The sequence below is a fragment of the Cnephaeus nilssonii genome, assembly GCF_951640355.1.
Source record: "Cnephaeus nilssonii genome assembly, chromosome: 7".
NCBI classification, from domain to species: domain Eukaryota; kingdom Metazoa; phylum Chordata; class Mammalia; order Chiroptera; family Vespertilionidae; genus Cnephaeus; species Cnephaeus nilssonii.
In genome coordinates this window covers 22,035,011-22,057,381 of record NC_137078.1, presented here as the reverse complement: position 1 = coordinate 22,057,381, position 22,371 = coordinate 22,035,011, and the positions used below count along the sequence as shown (strand labels likewise).

Here is a 22,371-nt window from a genome sequence, read left to right as displayed (position 1 = left end):
TAGAACATAACAATAGATAAAATGTCTTTAGATGACCATGTCCAAACCTGCTCAATGCCTCCCATTTCCCACCCTGGTGATCCCTGTACCTGAATTTGTTTGTGGCTTGAGTGGTTTCCATGTTAAATTCGGCCACTGGCACACCCCTGGCAGACACCTGGGGGGCAAACATGGCAGCAGGATAAACCAAGGAGGAAGTTCCCACCTACAAAGCAAACAGATGGAAACAGACAAATGACCACACTATGCGAGAAGAAACATTTTTTTTAGAAAATCTCACATAAGGTTGCAGGTGTGTGTGTGTGTGGGGGGGGGGGGGGGGGCGCGAGGGGGACTAAGCTGGATGAGATAAATGCAGAGGATTTAAGGGACAAATCAGGAGTTAGGAGGCATCTTTTTGGCTGATCACTGGAACTCAGAAAGATGTGTTATGAAAAGGAGGGTTGTGCAAATGGAGAGAGTGGCAACGAAATGACTCATCACCTTTTGGGGTTAGTTTTATTTTTGTTTCTGCTCTTTGAAGTGATGTAAATAATCCATGATCCTTTAAATAAAGACATATCATTCATAACCCTACTACCCCAAGATAACCACTGTTCACAATTTGATGTATATTCTTTCAGGTTATCCCCTATGGATATAGTTTTATAAATATTCTTTACAAGAATGGGAAGACTAGCTGGCTTATTTCTTCCCTGACTCACTTCCTCTACCTCTGTGACTTTGTAAATAAACTTTTGCTTGTATTTGAGTCTTCACTCTGAATTCTTTCTTAGCCAGAACTCAAGTACTGAGGTTTTGGGCGGGGGGCAAGGGTGATTGGGGGAAAACCAGCTTTTTTCACCTAGCCACTGACCCTATACTCAACTTCGGATGCACTCAGTAAATACTGACTGAAGGAGTACGCATCCATGAGAAAGTGGCTCTGCTTTTAAAGAAGTGTTAAGGAAAATTTGAAATATGCCTACCCTTTGTCCAGTTAATTCAATTTCTAAAAAATTTGTCCTAAGACAATAATTTGATGAGCATGTTAAAAGTTATGTCTGAGGCCCTGGCAAGGTATCTTAGTTGGTTACAGCATCATCCTGGTATGCCAAGGTTGCAGGTTCGATCCACCGACAGGACACATAAAAGAAGCAACCAATTAATGCATAAATAAGTGGAATATCATATCAATGTTTCTCTCTCTCTCCCTAAAAATTAATCAATACATTTTTTAAAGAGTTATGTCTGAGGCTATTCACCATAATGTTGTTTAAAATATCAAAATTTGAAACAGCCTGAATGTCCAACAGTAGAGAATTGGTTAAAAACATACACCAGAACACCGCATAGCCAATTAAAAGATGATGTACTGACATGGAATATGCTAAGTGAATTGCTACATGAATAAAATAGTTTTAAAACAAAACATATATAGACCCATTTAAAAAATTTTTTTAAATTACCATTTACATCAATGTTATTTTATATTGGTTTCAGGTATACAGCATAGTAGTTAACTATCATATACTTTACAAAGTGCTTCCCTCAGTATTTCCAGTACCCACCTAACATCATACATAATTACTGCAATACTAGAGGCCCGATGCATGAAATTCGTGCAAGGGGCTTGGCCCCCATCACTGCAGCTTTGTCGGGAAGGTCGTCTGGTCTAATTAGCATATTAAGCTTTTATTATTATTGACTAGACTCCCTAAGCTATAATTTACATCCCCAGGACTGTTTCATAACTTCCAATTAGTACTTCTCAATTCCTTCACCTTTTTCACCCAGTCCCCTAACCTCCTCCCCTCTGACAACCATCAGTCTGTTCTCTGTATCTCTGAGTCTGTTTCAATTTTTTTGTTCATTTATTTTGTTCTTTAGATTCCACATGTAAGTGAAATCATATGGTATTTGTTTTTCTCTGTCTGACTTATTTCACTTAGCACAATACCCTCTAGGTCCATCCATGTTGTCACAAATGGTAAGATTTCATTCTTTTCATGACTGAGTAGTAATCCATTGTATATATGTACATCTTTTTTATCCACTCATCTATTGATGAGCACTTGGGTTGCTTCCATATCTTCACTATTTTAAATAAGGCTGCAATGAACATAGGGTGCGTATATTCTTTCTAATTAGTGTTTTGGGAATATGAACCCATTTTTAATCAATATGTGTACATCTGTATATGGAAATGTCTAGACCAGGGGTATGCAAACTTTTTCTGTAAAAGGCCAAATAGTGCTGTTGGGTTTTTTTTTTAGGTTTTATAGGCCATATGGTCTCTGTTGCAAACATTCAGCTCTGCTAATGTAGTGTGAAAGTAACTATAGACTATACAAAGAAGAAAGGGCATGGCTGTGTTCCAATAAAACTTTATTTACAAAGACAGGTGGCAGGTCAGATTTGGCCCATAGGCCACAGTCTGCTCATCCCTGGTCTAGAAGAAATCATACTAAAATGCTAACGAATTATTTTTGGATGGTAGAATTATCAGATTTTTAATTTCCTCTTTTTGTGTTTTCTCAATTAAATTTAATAATGCGCATGTATTATTTTAAAAATTAGAACCAATAACATGCTCTTTTTATGATATTTGTTTTGTGGGAGAAAAGGATTTGAGAAGCCAAAGACATGGTCTTGCATTGTTTTGTATTTTAAAATAAATTCTTATTCACTGTTTTTTAGTTTTTCTGTAGAACACCACAACTCTCAAAACACATCTTAAGAGAAGGAAAGAAGGAAGGAAAGCAAGAAGGGAGGAAGGGACAGAGGGAGGGAGAAGGGAGAGAGGGGAAGGAACAACATTAATCTCCACCCCAGTCCTGGGGTTTCAGAAAATCCCCACAATCAGGGAAGAACAAAACCTACCACTAGACATAAGTCACAGAGGGCCAGCTCTCTGTCAACCTCCTCCAGAATGGCAGAGTCCAGGTTTTCTCCAAACCACACGACATAAGGTCGCAGCAGGCCCCCGCACCCTGCCTCTTCACACCTGTGAAAACATCATCCTTAACTCAACCCTGAGCCTTGCCCGAAGGTCTGCCCAGGCGGGTCGGAGGAAGACAAGGGGCTGCCCCAAATCCAGTCTGCTAGATAGGTCACCTCATCCTCTGATCACCATCCCTGCCCTCCCAGCCCATAGGACCTTGTCCTGAATATGAAGCACTAACTTTAACTGCCTTATAAAGTTCCTATTTTGTCTGAATGCATTGGGTTGATTTAGAGACAAATGTGTTTCAGCCAAGCTTGTCTTCTCTTTCTTAAACAGTTTTCTCTTTCATAGTGACTTCATCACACTCAAGGGCACGACTCTGCTCAGTGACCCAGGCTTGGGAGGACACACTGGACTAAGATTTGTCTCAAACACCCCAATCATCCCCTAATTTCATCAATGACCTCCTTTTATTTTCTCCGAGATTCGCGTCTCTCTGGTGCTGTCTATAACCAAGTTCTCCAGTATCAATTACTAGAAATCTGTCACCATTTCCTTCCCACTCTCTCTTAGTCATTTTATTCTACCTTCTAAAATATCCTCGCCCAAACATAATTTTCATCATATTATTGTCATACTCAGGAACCCCTCAGGATTCCCTGTTCTTTCAGATAGAAACTTTAGCATTTAGTAATGAAAAGCCTTATTAAGAAAAATAAAAAGCGTTCTGTGGTCAAATAAACCAGTGAAATATTAGCATATTATAACCACTTTTTAGAGAGTAACAATGTACTTTAGCATATGAAATGCTCTGAGAAGTCCTACAGTAAAGCAAACATACTCTGACTTGGTTTAATCTAGTGTGATCTGAGCACATAACATCTTTTTTTCAAGCAATGCCTATGAACATCACAGGGATAGAGTGCTCTCTGAAACACTTTTGGAAGTGCTATTTTAATATCTGGCTTTGAAAACTTGACAAAAATATTTCTAGGTTTTTTTTTTAAAATCTACAACGTTTTGGTCCTATAATTTCATCTTTGCAAGAACTTTTACTGTCTCCATAAACCTGGATTAATAACACTGAGGAGGAGGAGGAGGATGAAGATGACAGTAACTAATGAAAAGCAAGAAGGGTTGGAAAGCAGCAGTTCTCTTTCCACAGGTTTGGTTCATCCTCTGCACTTCTGCCCTTAGCCCCATAGGGCAGGGCTGGTATTTACATTTGAGAATTTAAGAGGCATCTCACCTAATGAACTTGGATTTTGATTCTTACTTTTCTTGCAACCTGGAACACCAAGTATAGATTAAAGATTTTACCCACCGGGGAAGTTTCTCCATTGGGATTCTGGCATCTTGCGTTTCAGGTTCTGGAGCACTGAACAAACAATATTAGAAAAGAAAAAATGTCATTAGTATTATCAAAGAACAAAGGAATAACATAACCCAATAAGTATGTATATTTGCTTGGCAGGATATGGTACAAAACTCCTAATGAATACATGAGCTACTCAAAGAATGGACACCAAATAATTACTAGTGGTTTTACCACAAGAGGGAATTTGTATTCGGGGAGGAGGTAGAGCAGCCATATGCGCTAACGGGGGAGTTTTGTGACTTACATTTTATATGTTATCATTTGAATTTTCTTCAATGACATTATGTTAATACTAGAGGCCCAGTGAATGAAATTCATGCATGGGGGGGGGGGGTCCCTAATCCCAGCCTGCACCCTCTCCAATCTGGGACCCCTCAGGATCCCAGATTGTGGGATCGGGCCTAAACTGGCAGTAGGACATCCCTCTCACAATCCAGGACTGCTGGCTCCCAACCGCTCGCCTGCCTGCCTGCCTGATTGCCCCTAACCGCTTCTGTCTGCCAGCCTAATCACCCCCTAACCACTCCCCTGCCAGCCTGATCGATGCCTAACTGCTCCCCTGCCAGCCAGATTGCCCCCAACTGCCCTCCCCTGCAGGCCTGGTTGCCTCTAACTGCCCTCCCCTGCCAGCCTGATCACCTCTAACTGCCCTCCCCTGCTGGCCTGGTCGCCCACAACTGCCCTCACTGTAGGCCCGGTCACCTCTAACTGTCCTCCCCTGCCGGCCTGGTTGCCCCCAACTGCCCTCCCCTGCAGGCCTGCCCCCCCCCCAACTTCCCTCCCCTGCAGGCCTGGTCGCCCACAACTGCCCTCCCTTGCCGGCCATCTTGTGGCGGCCATCTTGTGACCACATGGGGGCAGCCATCTTGTGCGAGTGCGTGACAGTCAATTTGCATATTACCTCTTTATTATATAGGATATTTCTTGTATACTTTATACTGATTTAAAATGATCAGGTAGAATTTTTCTCAATATTCTGAGTCTACTCTTAATTTCCCTAACTATAATAATAATACACATTCATCATAGAAAAATTCAAAAAGATATAAAGCAGAAATCAGAATTACCTATCATTCCACCACTCCTTATAATCACTGTTAAAATTTTGCTGTGTTTTCTTTAGGTCTGTTATCTATACACAAATATATCAACATGGAGAGAAAGAGAGAGAGAGAGAGAGAGAGAGAGAGAGAGAGAGAGAGAGAGAGAGCTTAAATACAAAGTTGGGCCCTGACTGGCATGGCTCAGTGGTTAGAGTGTGGGCCTGAGAACCGAGGGTCACATGTTCCATTCCTTATTAAGGGCACTCAAGTGCTTGTACCTGGGCTGCAGGTTTGATCCCCACCCTGCTGGGCACATGTGGGAGACAACCAATCGATATCTCTCTGTCACGTTGCTATTTCCCTCTCTCTCTTTTCCCTCACTCTCTCTCTCATCTTCCCTCCTCCCTTCCACTCTCTAAAATCAATGGAAAAATAACCTCATTTCTTGGGTGAGGATTAAAAAAAATACAAAGTTGGGATCAGACTGTATAGAGTTAGATTCTGTGGTTTTCACTTAATATAAATTGTGAGCAAAATATTTCTTTCATAATATGGTATAATGTATTGGATCCTATTTCTTATAAATATCCATGCAAATCTTAGATTAATGTTTCATTTCCTTACATTTATGTTCAATTCAGAAGAGAAAACAACACACACTTATTCTGTAGTACAGCATAATTACCCTTTTCCTGCAAAAGCTTCACAAATTGGACTCTTGTAATTCTCAGCCACAACCCCACAAGAGGTACATTGAGTTTTGAATATGCTACCTGAAAAACATAAGTCAAGCAAGACCAGAAATAATATCATCAAGAGCAACTGTCTCCATGTCCAAAAGGGTACAAAATCACTTAGATTTTATATGTTCATTTTAACAAATGGGCCTACCCTAGGTCTCATGGGAAATGTAAAGGAATGCAGTACTATTGAACAAGCCAGGAGCATCTGCCCTCCTGGACTTTGTACTCTAGAGGGAAGAGAGACAGATGAAATAATCATTCATGACTAAGGAGCTCTCACATTTCTCGGAGTGATGCTCAGGTAGACCTGAACTGATCAATAGGGTAGATGAAGCCAACCAACTAAGGGCATGATTTACTAAGTACATGATTGATAAAGGTTCAGTAGCTTGGGATGTGTTTACAAATCTTAATTTTAAATTAATAAAACTTGAATATTTTATCTCAAACCAGATCAATCAATAATTAATCAACTAATAAATGAAGAAAATAACTGCTAGAACTAGCAACCATTTATTGAGCTCACCCAATAATAGTGACCACAATTCACTATATGTTGTCATCTGCCCAGTGCTGTGATGAGCATGTCACACACACACACACTGTGGTAGAAACACACTGTTCCATTGTCCAGTGTCACTTTGTTGAGGACCCATCTCTCCTCTATCCCATGCCAAGCTGATGAAGTTGTCAATCACATCCTAAAATACAAGCTTGGATACACGTTTCGGACTGGCCCAATCCCAGTACCCCACCCCTCTAGCGATAGTGTTTGGTTAAAAAGCAGGTAAGTGACCTAAGCAAGGCTCCCCGAGGTTTATTTTCTGAGGAGAGAGCTAAGCTAGAGTGAGCCTGGAGCTGCCAGATGTTACCTTTGCTGGCACATGTAGGCAATCAACTACAGAGGGAGAGGTAACGTAACTCAGAATGAGCAAAGCTGAGGGAAGGAGAGGCCGAGAGGCAGGGAGAGAGACAGTGAGCCTGCAGCTGACGTCAGCTTCTCCCAGGGCTCCTCAGTGTTGCCAGCCAATGTACCTATTGTGTCAGTTTTAGCATGGCTATTTCCCATAAACATCTCTGAAGTTCAGACGCGTCCTGCACTGCCACTGGCCACGTGACGGATGTGACGTGGTTGCCGGCCAGCACGTGCGCAGACTTGTTGAAGGATTACACAGTGACCGACATGTGTCCTGACTGGACAAACGCAGCCTCTGCATATTTCAGCCAACAAACCATGTAAGGTCCATTTGGGGAAGAAAAAGGAGTCCTGGTTGTTATCTAGAACCCTCCCACTGACACCTTTCGGGAAGATCAAGAAAGGCCCAACGTCAAACCTGCAGAATGTGTGTCAGCAGTTTGGGAGGGAAACCCAGAGACAAGAGAGGATCCCCTTTGAGGAAATGCTGCATCAGCGACCCCACACACTGTGGGAAACAGTCCCCGCCTCCTCGGAGACCTTCAGAAATCATTCAGAAGGAATACTTAGCCACTCTATTTTACCCATGTTTTGTTTTCCTTATGCATTAGAGTGATAGTTTCTAAAAATGTGCATCTAAATAAGTTTTAACAAGCCCTTCCTATATGTATAAAACAGTGAATTCTAAGGGGTAATAAAACATCATGGTTTGGGCAGATTATTTTCTCTCTAAGTATCACATTAAAAACATGTTGCATCTTCAATTTGATGAAAGAAAGGGCTTCCTTTTGTTTTTACCTGAATGTGAAGGGAGTTCTCATCACTTGCAACCAAAAACGTCCCAACAAATATGTATATATTATCTTATTTAATGCTTAAAGTAACTGGATTTCGATTTTATACATTCTACATGGCAAGTGCCAGCCTACAATCCGACACAGCACAGACACAAGAAGAGCCATGTGGAAAGTATCCCAGGTCCAACAGAAGAAGGTGCCAAAGACTTTCGGTGAGTAGGTGGCTGACACTGTTAGGACACAAAAGAGGGATGGGATCCAAGCGAACAATGCTCACCTCTCGTTATCAGGGTGACCATAAGCTTAGGCAAAAATGGGCAACCTCACGGCGTACACGCACAAGCACCATCCCCATTGGCTCACTGTTCCTGGAAATGCCACTATTAGAAATGTATCCCTTGGAATTAAAGTTTTGTAAGCTCTTAAATGCAAATGTCCTCGGGAAAAAAAAATCCTTGCTTGCCCATTGATGCTCTTGTATGAATGGGTTATTAGATTTTTTTGGTGAGAGCAAAGAGGGGAAAGGAGTAAGAAGACAAGAGGGGAAAGGAGGCTGTCGTCAGGGAAGAGAGGGAAAGCCAGAGGGACCTAAGACAAAACCTATGTGTGTCACAACTTGGTGGGCTTGCTTCAGTGCAGGTGTCTGAGCGGTAGCTCCCTACAGGCGGCAGGGCTTAGCAGAAGCACAGCCTCAGTAGACAGAACCAACTGGGACAAAGAGAAAGTAAATAGATACCCCAGGAATGCCAAGATCCCCCATGCCAGATCCTGCTAAAGCCACCTGCTCAACGGCCCACCCCTCCTGGTTCCCTTCAGCCCAGCTGGGCAGTTGTCTCTAGCACAAGCCCCTCAAGAGCTGCTCAGGGAGGGGCGTGCACGCAGCTGTGCAGACTAGCGCTTTCACGGTGTAACAGGCGCACACCAGACACCTGGGTGTGTTGTCAACATGCAGATTCTGTTTTAGTGAGTCCAGGTGTAAAATGGCAGGACATATGCTTTCAAGTCTAGTTCCCCTCCCCGTGTGAGGCTGGGGGTTCTCACCATGGATTTCCAGAAGGTTCTTGGTACCAGCCTTGCGGTGCAGCTCATCGATGTTTTGGGTGATGACCATGACCCGGCGGCCCTGCTCACGCAGCCGGGCCTCACACTCAGCGATGGCGAGGTGCCCGGGGTTTGGCTTCACGCGCTGTATGACTTCCCGCCGGTAGTGGTAGAACTCCCACACCAGGGACGGGTTTTGGGCAAAGGCCTCAGGAGTGGCCAGGGTCTGGGGGTGAGAGGAGGCAGGAGTCAGGGAGGGAAAGAGCGCTCATGCTCCTTCCAGAGCACAGGCAGCGGGGGCGCGGACGGAACCCTGGGGTGCGAGGGGCAGTGGCGGCAAACACTGGCAGGCCCCTCTTTCCTACAATGGGCAGGCAGCTTTGGAGGGTGCAAGCTGGCACACGGCTGCTTCGGTTCGTGCAGTGCGGCAGACACAGGGCAAGGGCCTGAGCACCAGCCTGTGTCCCAATCCTGGGACTAACAAGGGACCTTGGAGAAATCGTTTTAATTTCCCCAGTTATAGCTCAGAGAAAATACAACCTGTCCCATTTGACACTCAAGGAAGTTATGAACATGAAGTAAAGTAATATGCAAGAAGATAATTTAGGTTGGAGCTCCAAAATGTATGAGTCAATATCACTTGACCAGGAAAAAAAGTGAAATGTAAAATGTCCAATTGAGGTATAATGGCCATACTTGAGAAACTCAGTTTTTATCACTTATAGTTACACACTCACCATACACATTATATTAACAAGACATATAAAAATATATATTTTAGGTGCAATGCCTCTTCTAGGACAGACAAATCTCATGTACAGTGAACAGTCAGCAGAGAAGTAGTTGTCTAGGGCTGGAAGCTGACAGGAAATAGACAAGGGGACCTTGGCAATGACCAAAGTATTCTGTAGCTCAGTGGGGCAGTGGTGGCATCATGCATTTTATTTTACTGTAAAGGTCCCTATCTGCCTGGTAGCCATGTCAGCCTTCATTTGGGGCGTGGATCTTCTATGCTGTGGATTATCTATCCATTTCAACCCTGTACTTCCTTCCTTCCAGCCCTCTACTTACAGCACAAGTGGCCTGGATATACAGGGGTGGGCAAAGTGGATTTATAGTAATTAATTAACAAAACAAGAATAAACTGTGCTTTGGGAACTCACAACTGTAAGCCTACTTTGTGCTCCACCCTGTATATGTCCTGGGAACACAGCTGGAGTCAAACATAATCTGTTGCTTCCCCACAAACTCAGCTGCTCTGACCTGACTGGCCACCCTCTGTAGTTCCTCCTGACACCACCTGAGCCCCATCCCCTGATTCTCTAAATCAGGGGATGTTCTCTGTGGCTCCTCTTCTTGTGGGACCTTAATGGTCCTCGCTCTTCCTTCTCCCCTCCTTCACCTTTAAGGTGATGATGCCATGTCTACATCCCCAGGCTTTGCCTGGAGGGCAGTGGAGAGGTGACAGAACATCCTAACCAAGCATGTCAAACTCAAAGGCTAACTTGGGTCAAGTAAACAAGGTTTAAGATTATGTGGGCCACAAAAAAACAAAAGCTTCAATTTTAATAGAAACATAGGTTTATTTCCATAGAGACATGCTGAATACAAAGGGCTGAAATAAATGAGTAATTGTTAACATAAAATAATAGAACATTTTAATAAAAATTAATATTTTTTCTTGAACATTAACTTACCAGACACTGAATAATTGCACAAATTAATAAGCATAACGCAAATAAACCTATTTTTCTTGTTCTCTGAAAGTGAAATATTTCCTGTTGCACACACCAAGCAAGTCAGTACAAGACTAATGACGTGGCAATCGACTGCTAAAATATTTGCTGCTAGTATTAGTGGAGAGAAATGGTGCACCTGTGCGTAAGGCGCGTAAGTCGCGTAAGGGAAATGAATGCAACACAATTATAGAAATCAGTCATTAGCAAATGTTGTAGTTCATTATTAATAATTATGTATAACAGGATATTGTAAAAATTAAGTTATGAAATCTTTATTAAAACGTTTCTTACAGCCCTGACCGGTTTGGCTCAGTGGATAGAGTGTTGGCCTGCAGACTGAAGGGTCCCAGGTTCGATTCCAGTCAAGGGCATATACCTTGGTTGCAGGCACATCCCCTGTGGGGGGTGTGCAGGAGGCAGCTGATTGATGTTTCTCTCTCATCGATGTTTCTAGCTCTCTATCCCTCTCCCTTCCTCTCTGTAAAAAAATCAATAAAATATATATTTTTAAAAAATAATAAAAATAAATAAAACTAAAACATTTCTTACATACCATTATATTGGCTGGGCCACAAAAATATTCGTTGTGGGCAGCATGCAGCCCGCGGGCCTTGAGTTTAACATGCTTGTCCTAAACATTTGCCATCCTGAAACCTTTCATTCAGGAAAGAAGGGCAGGTTCATTAACCCTTCACTCAATAAGAAATCACCTGCTAAATTTGGAAGTCATGTATTGAAGTAATTATTTATGATTGCCTTCATTCAACCAACAAACATCTATTAAGCACCTACATTGTTCCAGAGTTCTCAGAGCTGGGGAAGGAGGAATGAATGAAACAGACAAAATTCCCTGCCCTCCAAAATTAGGGATTGCCAGGGGAGCAGAGGAGACTGACTGCAAAGGGCCTTGAGGGAATAATCCGGGGCACAGAAATGTTCCACATGTGATGGGGTGGTAGCTACACTCTGTATACACCTGTTAGAAGTTATTGAATTGTATACTTAAAATTGGTGAATTTTATTGTATGGCTAATATACCTCAATAAAAATTTTTTAAAAAATCCACACCCCCAAAGAACTTAATTTCTAATGGCCTTCATATAAAGTTTTGAACATTAAGCTCTAGGCCTTCAAGAATTCAAGTTTAGTGTTAATATGAAAAGTTCACAGAAACTTTAAAAATGTGTAATACTTGCCCTGGCTGGTGTGGCTCAGTGGACAGAGCGTCGGCCTGTGGACTGAAGGGTCCCGGGTTCGATTCCGGCCAAGGGCACATGCCCGGGTTGCAGGCTCGGTCCCTAGTGTGGGGGTGTGCAGGAGGCAGCCGATCCATGATTCTCTCTCATCATTGATGTTTCTATTTCTCTCTCCCTCTCACTTCCTCTCTGAAATCAATAAAAATATATTTTTTTAAAATAAAAATAAAAATGTGTAATACTTAATTTCAATATCTATAGTAATGAATTATGCTAATCAAGGTTTTCTGATTCTACTTTTTTTTATCTGAAAAAATGTAAATTATACATTCCTAAAAAATAAGGGAAGTGGCTTTGCTTAAATCACAGATCTTAATCATATGGACATTGTGTCGATGCCAAAATGAACAGGACAAGAGTCACTGCCAATTTCAAAAGTTTGCTCTCTGGGTTTCAGCCATCACTAGGTTCTGAGTCAAACTCTGTTATGGCTCCATTCAGAACAGCCTCTTAATATTCTGGGAACACTACTAACCTGCGCTTGCCACTTCCTCCAATAACCTCCGGCTCCTCTGAAAGTTGGAATCCCACTTTCAGCACTAATGCCAGCCCCTGAAATGATGACTATGTGGTTTGCTTTTGCAAAAAGTTTCCGAAAATCAGCCATACCTAAAGAGAGAATAAAATCTTTATCAATCCAGTGCACCATTTGGATATTTATATCCCATACCAATCATCTGCCTAGGTTTCCCCTGCTCTCTGAAAGTAGTGTTTCTTATGAAAACTTGCATAAAGCAGAGAAGCAACTACCTTAGGGCACGTTTTGCTAATGGATGCACAAAATAAATGGAGATAAAGCACAGATGCTCACAGGCACAGTTCAAAGCTGTAGCGCTTGATGCTGAATGTAGCTTCCAGAGAAGGAGCTTGGGGGGCCACTCTCGCTGCTCGGGTGTGCCCTGTCTCTGTAACTTGCTGCAAGACTAATGCTGAATGCTATTTTTGTTTTAAACCTTTTTTTCAATGCAAAATCCTCTTCAGTTTTTCTTTTGGTTAGGGAAAACAGATACTAAGTTAGGTTTTTGTAATAGTAAAGTGGTGTAGAGCAGCGATCGCCAACCTTTCGGACCTCACGGACCACCAGTGGTCCGCGGACCACCGGTTGGCAACCACTGGTGTAGAGCAAACTTTGGAAAAGCAGGAGATATCTATATTTTGAAACTTGACCTTGTGTGAAATTATACTTTAAGATACTCAAATAAAAATCATTCCTGTTTCATGAAAATGCTATCCATGCCCTTGATGTGTGAATGTACAAGAAAGAAGCAGGGCCTTCAGGCACACAGCACTGGCTCTGAATCTCAGCTCCACCTACACCCATGTGTGAGATCTTTTGTGAATCACTGACCTTCTGCTATCCTGGGCTCCCTTGGCAATTTAATGTGCACAATACTGTCCTCCCCAGAACAGGGCTGCTATGAAGATTAATGGATAGGAATGCAACTTCCTTCATGAAAGTAAAGACAAGCTGTGTGTGTGTGTGTGTGTGCGCGTGCGCACGCACGCGTGGAGTGACCTCAGGCCCATCGAACCCCAAAGCTTTCCCTTCCACTCCAACTTCTCGTCCCTTTGCGGATCTTGCTAATTCTACCTTCTTTCAGCATCACTACCAAAGGTCAGGATGAGGGCTCCTACCCTGTGAACAAATGCTGTACCCTAAACCTAGACACATGACTTTCTCCTTTATGGCTCAAATAAGAGCTAGACTTTTCAACAAGATGTCATCAGAGACTTGGGGTAACAAAAGGGAATCGATCATAGAGAATAACATGGCAGCAGGTAATCATAGTCACAGACCATGGCTTGCCCTCCAGATCAAAGGCCTTGCTCTGCATCTCCAGGCATTCTACCCTGATCTCAGACCAACACAGGCAGTAGCCATTACTGAGTGAGGGCTCACTGCACCCCAGGCTGTGCCAAGCACTTTACATGGGTCACAAGATGAGTTTGCCCCTGAAGAGAATGTCCTCATCCCAGGATAAGAACAAGGAGCCAGACTTGACAGTGCCACTGTGTTTCTTAGGTGGCAGAGATTAGGTCAGGACCCAGCATATGGCTGAGAGCAACACCCTTCTCTCCCAGACACTGCGGCTCTGCAGGCCCTCTGGGAGGGGTAAGTGTTAGGCCAGTGATGGCGAACCTATGACACGCGTGTCAGCACTGACACGCATAGCCATTTCTGATGACACGTGGCTGCATGCCGAGGATGAAACATTTGCTGCTCCTGAGGATGAAACATTTGCGACTAGAGTCTTGGAGTTAGTTTTTTCCTCAAAGTGACACACTACCAGAGTTATGCTCAGTTTTTTGGCGAAGTTTGACACACCAAGCTCAAAAGGTTGCCCATCACTGTGTTAGGCCCTCATGCGAGGGATAAGTGCTGTAGCTCCAGCAGAACAAAGATAAGCCGTTCAGAGCTGAGCATAAACTTCAGGGAGAAGTGAGACTCCCTCTCTGCTCTCTACCTGGAAAAGCAAGTGCCAGACCAGCATTGCCTGGGGCTGGCCTGGGCCAAAAGCAGACATCTAGGAGTGGCCAACCTGTGCTAATAGAAAAGTTCAGCAAAAATGGAAGTGAGTTCCACAGCTGATGGAGTGTACTTTCTGGTCTTCCAACAGCAACCAAGGTTAACCCTTGGGCTGACTGAGCACACACTAAGAGATGGAACTGGTTTCAGAAACAGAAAAGCAGAGGCTCCAGCTCCCTTCCGGCCACATTCCTGGAGCTCTCTGGGATCACTTTTCCCGCAGCAAGGCTCAAAGGAATGAAGATGGTTCAGGCACACTGTTGCCTTTAGGTATAACCAGCCCAACTACCTGCCAGCCATGTTAACACTCTGCCTACCCTCACATCCCTTTCAGAAATAGACTGATGTGAAAAATAAGGCCTGCTAAAGCTGTCCAACCAAGAATATGTCTGAAAAAAATATCTAATCTGAGTGGATCTATCTCTCCCCTGAGAGAACAAGATGCTAACTACATCTTGGAACTATTTATATAACTCCTGGGTTGAACCATACAAACATATTTAAGGACTTCAAAGTTCACCCATAAAACTTTCCCCCGCTCTGAATGCCTTTTCTACCTCAAATGTAAAGTCTGTCATCCTTCTGTTGAATAGATTCCCAGGTCAGAGTGACTTCTACTAAGGTACCACTTTAAGCAATTTCTAGAAACAGATAAAAGAGTCAACTCAGGTTTGGTTTTTGGAAAACAAAATGTAAACTATAATAATATTAAAGCTGTGTGAAATCTTATTATAGACAACATTTCCTAACTGCTAAAGGAAAACACACCAGCATGTTTTGTAGTTTCAGACCCAGGTGGCCCACTTTTTGTCAAGCACATGCTTCTGGCTCCCACCACAGCCTCTAGCAGCCTGTCCTGCATAGCTGTGAACACCAAGGGGTTGGACCGCTGAGTGGAACTGGGTTATTTGGGCTCTTTATTGTTCCTGAGATTGGGAAAAATGTAAGGAGGTATTATTACAATTCAGCAGACTTGCAGTATTAGAAAAAGTTATCCAAAAGTTGAAAATGAGGCAAAAAGAGTTCAACTTGGCCTTTCAATGCCACATTGAAGAACTGCTTAACAGGCCCACCAAGGGATCATTTATTATATAAATCTGTTAAACTCTATACCCATTACAGAAGAAGGGCCTAGATATGTTAACTTGTAGGTTTTTGTCAGGTAGAGATTTACAGAGAATACATGAAATCTTATGCTAATCAACAAAATAACCTTCTTGATTAAACAACATATAATTTTTCCCAAATCAGGGAAGAGGATGTATGCCTTAAAACAAAGGCCAGGTTTGTCATGCCTGCCATAAATTGCTAACAGCCTTTTGAGCATATTATAGGAACTAGCTTCAGGGAAGGACATTCTGGCTCCAGGAGACTTGCTTACTCTCAACCATAAGAATGACCTCCACTTGACCAGCTTTAAGATAATCATTGGGAATGGACTGTGCTTACTTACATATAGAGAACTTTCAATCCCACCTACCCCTGATTCCTTTGTTCTGCTTTCCCTCTCCCTCCTAATAAAGACCTCTGCCTGCACTGAGATGTTAAGATGATCTTTGGGATGAGAGTCCCCCATCTTCTCAGGTTGCTGGCACTTGAATAAACCTCTTTCCTTCTCACCAGCACCTGTCTTACAAGTTTGGCTTTGGTTGCTGCAGGCAGCCAAACCTGTGTTTGGTTAGAGATACAAATCATTTCTGTCCAGTAAAAAATTTAATCTGATATTACCCTGTAGGACAATCATCAGCTTTTCTCCCCTGCAAAGAGATGAAGGGTTTAAAATACAAATCATGTGTGAAAGGCTTAAGTGCAAATATTTTATGAGAAGCAACGAAGTCTTAAATGGACTTACCTTAACTGTTAAGAGATCATCTCTGACCTGTCTTGGAAGGGGCTTGCCTAAGGAGAAAAGGACAGAATGGCCTCCTCCAAAATCTTGCCCAGCACCCACTTCAATATAAACATTCCCTTCAAAGTGTAGGAACTTTCAGGTACTTCAAATTCCATTAGAGATGAGGAGATGGCAGGCTAAGAAAGACCTACTTGAACTTGGACGAGCCATTGTTAGGCAAATCTTGGTTCCTGTGGCAACTGGAGACTTCAATCCACAATACAGTTGGGAAATTAATCGGCTGGGGACAATCTGGAGAAGTCCCATCAGGTTTTCTTTATAGTATTAATTCTTGAGATGGACTTTAGAAAAATCACAAAAACAAATAGAAACAATCAGAAAATACTTGTATTTCACAAATATACATTATATATATATATATATATATATATATATATATATATATATATACACATATATTATATATGAAGGCCTTTATAATAATTTTTAGTGTCAGATCTTCATGGTATTCAGCTGTTTTCAATTGGTTCTCAAGAGCACCTATGTGCCCTGGAGCAGTGGTTCGCATGTGTGGTTCCCCAGAACCACCTGATATTTTATTAGAAATGCAAAGTCTTGGGCTCCACCCCAGGCCCACGAATCAGACACTTTGGGGATGGGGGCCCACATTTGTGTCCAAGTGATTCTGATGCTCAAATGTGAGAACCTGCCTTAGAAGCTTGAGAAAAGATTAGATGTGAGAATTCATTTGAAACACAGGTTCAGCTCCTTTTAAAAAGGTGTGAAAACCATTGGCCTCTCATTTTTTGGTTAAAATACTGTTCTGTAGGAATGTAAATTCTGAGAACTGAAGCAGAAAAATATTTTTATGACAATAAACAGGATAAAAGTGACATCATGTCAAAAAACTTGTGTCTTAAAGCACATTTAGTAAATATCTATTACTGAGAAATTTTATAAAAGAAAAGGAGACACAGAGAAAGACAATATTTGGATCAATGACATCAAAATGGTACTGGCAAAAAAAAAAAAAATGGTACTGGCAGAGCTGACTGCTATCTAACCAGGTCAAACTGTTGGAAGAACTCAGGATTAAAGGAAAAATAACATTTTCTAAAACTTTACAATCCTTTTGGAAAACAACCTATCAAAATTATAAATGCAATTTCCCTTTGACCTAGTAATTCTAAGTCTGAACATTTTTACAACAGTCAGACTCACATACATCCAAAATGACATGTCTACAGGGATGTTCTTTAGACTATTGTGATTAACAGCAAGAGACTAGAAATAACCTAAATGTCCATCTGCAAGGGATGACATAATGGCACATTCACAATGTACAACATGGCTACTATATAAAAGAATTTATGTATGATTCTACTTACATGACATTCTAGACTAGACAAAACCATGGAGATAGAAAACATATCCATGGTTGCCCTAGCAGGGAAGACTGAATACACAAAGGGCCATGAGGGCTTTATAAGGCAATGGAATTGTTCTATATCTTGATTATGGTGGTAGTTACAGGATTGTGCCTGTCAAAGCCCATAAAACTCAACATTAAAAAAGGTTAATTTTACTGTCTGTAAACTATAAAAGTTTTAAAATTACTAATGAATATAGGATTTCAGTTTTACAAGAGTTCTGGAGATGGGTTATAAGTGAATGTACTTAACACTATTGAACTGTACCCATAAAAATGGTTAAGGTAGCAAACTTTGTGTATTTCACTAAAATTTTTTAAAACACAAATGAACAAAGTCTAATTAAATGTGATTTGTTGGTTGATGCAGTATTTATAAGCAGACAGTTTATTGGCTTTCAAAGTAAGTGTTGGTTTCAGCAGAGCAGAAGATAGGCACAGAGATTAGAAATAAATGTTTGGAAGATGAGGTTCAAAAACCTGTTAGTGCCAAATCAGATTATTTAATTCCATAAGTCATTCCAATATTCAAATTTCACATTTTTAAAAAAGCAGAATAGAAAAAATCCATGGACCGAGCTGAGAGGAAAAGATGGCGACCGGCAGGAAGGTAGGGAGAGAGTGCGAGTGAGGAACCCATAGAGGAGAGTGTAGACGTGTGTGGTGTGTGTGTGTGTGTGAGCTAGGGTCAGTTAGATTCTGCACGTCTTCCAAGGGGCTCCCTAACTGGGCAGTCCTAGACGGCGCAGCCCCGCGCACAAAGCGGACACTTCTCAGCGGCTGGTGCGGACGCGGAGACCACGCCATCTTGGGAAACAGAGCTGCCTGAGACGCGGATCCTGGCTTATGACAAAAACCAGGACCCTGCAGCCACTGGGCACAGAGAACTGCTATCACAGCTTCAGACCAACAAACAAGAATCCAGACTTCTCAGCAGAATTCCGTGAGTCAAAGAGCCTACCCCACTCCCAGCAGGCGCGCGAGCGCCATAGTAACTGATAGACCCGCCCCTCCCCCAAGCTGCTGAGCGCTCACAGGCGCACCGAGAGCGCCATAGTAACTGATAGACCCGCCCCTCGACCAAGCTGCCGAGCTTTGCGCAGGGACGCGCTCCCCACTAGGGAATTTGGCGCAGCACTGGACAGAAGCAGCTCCCTGTCGGGGAAATCTGTCAGTGCGCACAGAGGGCTCCCCTTTGGGGAATTTGGCTTGCGGGTCACAGCTCCCCCTTCTGGGAATCGTAGAGCGTGCACAGAAGGGCTTCCCTTCGGGGAAGTTGGCGTGCAGGACGGACTCCGCCCCCCTTCAGGGACTTTGGGAGAGTGCACCACGGAGTCAGCTCACCTTCAGGATTTTAAGAATGTGCGCTCTAGCCGGTTTGGCTCAGTAGAGAGAGCACACACAGGACGCAGCTCCACTTCAGGGAATTTGGCACGCCGGACACAGCTGCCTGGGATCCCTGACTCACAGCGCATTCACACTAAGAGCCAGCGACCCCAATTGTTGGTGCATGCACACACAGGGACCCTGATTCTCAACGAGAAACCTCACAAGGCAACAGAGACTTTGACACTCGAGTCTTGGTGCAGACACAGGGAAACTCTGACTCCTGGCACATCCTAAGGATCTCATTTTCGGCGCATACCAACAGTGTGGTGCAGACAGGGCCCCTGATTCCAAGTGTGCACACGAGACCACACAGAACACTGGGGACACTGACCCTGGGCAAGTCTGGTTCCCACCAACCAAAGGCAGCCACACGTCCTAGTGTCAGAGCTCTCCAGTGAAACTCGGGTGGAGCGAAGTCCCCACAGCACACAGCCCAGGTCCACGCAAACGGAAACTTGAGCTTTCTGGTAATAGCCAGAATGGGGAAACGAAATATCTCACAGAGGAAAGAAAATGTGGAGTCGCCAAGAAAGGAAATTAGTGAAACTGAAGCTTGCAACATGACCGAAAAGGAGTTCAGAGTAATGGTCGTGGAATTTATACAACGGATGGATGAGAAAATCAACAACTTATGCAAGAATCAGGAAGAAATGAAAAGTGATATAGCTACAACCAAAAACACCATGGAAAGTTTCAACAGTAGACTACAAGAAGCAGAGGACCGAATTAGTGAGTTAGAAGATCAGGTACAGAAACAAGCTCAAGCTGAACAGCAATTGGAGAAAAAAATTAAAAAGCAGGAGGAAAGCCTAAGGGAGCTTCGGGACAACATGAAACGAAGTAACATGCGTATAATAGGGCTGCCAGAAGGACAAGAAGAGCAGCAGGGACTAGAAAATCTATTTGAAGAAATAATGACAGAAAACTTCCCAGATATGGGAAAGATAAAAGTTACGCAAGTAAAGAGAGTCCCAAGCAGGATCAACCCCAAAAGACCCACACCAAGACATGTCATAATTTCAATGGCAAATATAAATGATAAAGAGAGAATCCTAAAGGCGGCAAGAGAGAGACAGAGAGTTACCTACAAAGGAACACCCATCAGATTGTCAAATGATCACTCATCAGAAACACAACAAGCTAGAAGTGAATGGAAGGAGGTATACAAAGTGTTGCAAAGCAAAGGACTGAATCCAAGAATACTATATCCAGCAAGACTATCAATCAAAATTGAAGGGGAAATCAGGAGCTTTACAGACAAAAAAAGCCTCAGGGAGTTTATCACCACCAAACCAGCAATGCAAGAATTGCTAAAGGGAATACTGTAAAAAGAAGAAATAAACAGGTAAGAAGGAATACAGACACAAAAATAGATATGACTGCAAACAAATACCTTTCCGTAATAACTTTAAATGTAAACGGACTAAATGCTCCAATCAAAAGACATCGAGTAGCTGAATGGATAAAAAAAGACGACCCATGTATATGCTGTCTACAAGAGACCCACCTCAGAACAAGAGACTCACACAGATTGAAAGTGAAGGGATGGAAAAATATCTTTCAGGCAAATGGAAATGAAAAAAAAGCAGGGGTAGCAATACTTATATCTGACAAAATAGACCTCAAAGTAAATGCCATAACAAGAGATAAGGAAGGCCACTTCATAATACTAAAGGGAGAAATCCAACAAGAAGAAATAATTCTGGTAAACATATACGCTCCCAATATAGGAGCACCCAAATACATAAAAAAACTCCTGGAGGATATCAAGGGAGAGATTAATAGCAATACAATCATAGTGGGAGACTTTAATACCCCACTATCACCACTGGACAAATCCTCTAAACAAAAAATCAGCAAAGAAACAGCAATCTTAAATGACTCACTAGACCAGATGGAATTAATTGACATCTTCAGAACATTTCACCCCAAAGCCACAGAATATACATTCTTCTCAAGTGCACATGGGTCATTTTCAAAGATAGACCATATGCTGGGTCACAGGCAAAGTCTCTTCAAATTCAAGAAGATAGAAATTATATCAAGCATCTTCTCAGATCACAGTGGCATAAAACTGGAAATCAACTACAATAAATACAATCCAAAGAAATCAAACACATGGAGACTAAACAGCATGCTATTAAACAAGGACTGGGTCACCAGAGAGATCAAGGAAGAAATAAAAAACATCATGGCAACAAATGACAATGAAAACACAACAATCCAAAATCTATGGGACACAGCGAAAGCAGTCTTGAGAGGGAAGTTCATAGCTCTACAAGCCTATTGCAAAAAACAAGAAACAATGGTAATAAATTACTTAACCCTACAACTCAAAGAGCTAGAAAAAGCGCAGCAAGAAAAGCCCAGTGTAACCAGAAGGAAGGAAATAACAAAGATCAGAGCGGAGATAAATGACATAGAGACCAAAGAAACAATACATAAGATCAACAAAACCAAGAGCTGGTTCTTTGAAAGGATAAACAAGATTGATGGACCTCTAGCCAGGCTCACCAAGAAGCAAAGAGAGAGGACCCAAATAAACAAAATCAGAAATGAAAGAGGTGAAATAACAACAGACCCTGCTGAGATACAAAGGATTGTTACAAAATACTACGAACAACTCTATTCCAACAAACTGGACAACCTGGAGGAAATGGACATATTCCTAGAAAAATATAACCTTCCAAAAATCAATCAAGAAGAATCTAAACAGCTCAATAGGCCAATAACTATGGACGAAATTGAAGCAGTCATCAAAAAACTTCCGGCAAACAAAAGCCCGGGGCCTGATGGCTTCACAGGAGAGTTTTACCAAATATTCAAGGAAGAACTAAAACCTATCCTCCTCAGACTATTCCAAAAAATTCAAGTGGAAGGAACACTTCCAAGCTCCTTCTATGAAGCCAGCATCACCCTAATACCAAAACCAGATAAAGACAACACAATGAAAGAGAATTACAGACCAATATCCCTCATGAACATAGATGCCAAAATTCTCAACAAAATTCTAGCAAATCGGCTGCAGCAGTACATCAGAAAGATCATACACCATGACCAAGTAGGATTTATCCCAGGAATGCAAGGATGGTACAATATCCGCAAATCAATAAACGTGATACATCACATAAACAAATTGAAAGATAAAAATCACATAGTCATATCAATTGATGCAGAAAAAGCATTTGACAAAATCCAACACCCTTTCTTGATAAAAACTCTCAACAAGATGGGAATAAAAGGCTCATACCTCAACATAATACAAGCTATATATGATAAACCCACAGCAAACATCATACTCAATGGACAAAAACTAAAAACATTTCCCCTAAGAA

At 42.2% G+C, this 22,371-nt stretch overlaps 1 protein-coding gene across 6 annotated transcripts in view; it reads right to left on the bottom strand.

Annotated features, from left to right (window-relative positions):
• Positions 1-22,371, bottom strand: part of SIRT5 (sirtuin 5) — a 45,055-nt gene that overhangs the window by 5,431 nt on the left and 17,253 nt on the right. For 4 of the 6 annotated variants that reach the window (XM_079776429.1, XM_079776428.1, XM_079776426.1 and 1 more), the window contains exons 2-8: positions 16,410-16,559; positions 12,315-12,448; positions 8,845-9,070; positions 6,033-6,120; positions 4,251-4,304; positions 2,863-2,986; positions 90-205 (exon numbers count right to left, since the gene is read on the bottom strand). In XM_079776429.1, coding sequence (XP_079632555.1) covers positions 90-205; positions 2,863-2,986; positions 4,251-4,304; positions 6,033-6,120; positions 8,845-9,070; positions 12,315-12,448; positions 16,410-16,524 — 857 coding nt within the window. In that variant the 5' untranslated portion in view covers positions 16,525-16,559. Of the gene's footprint in view, positions 1-89; positions 206-2,862; positions 2,987-4,250; positions 4,305-6,032; positions 6,121-8,844; positions 9,071-12,314; positions 12,449-14,923; positions 16,184-16,218; positions 16,266-16,409; positions 16,560-22,371 lie in introns of those variants that run through there. The other 2 variants (XM_079776431.1, XM_079776430.1) reach the window with 2 other exon arrangements.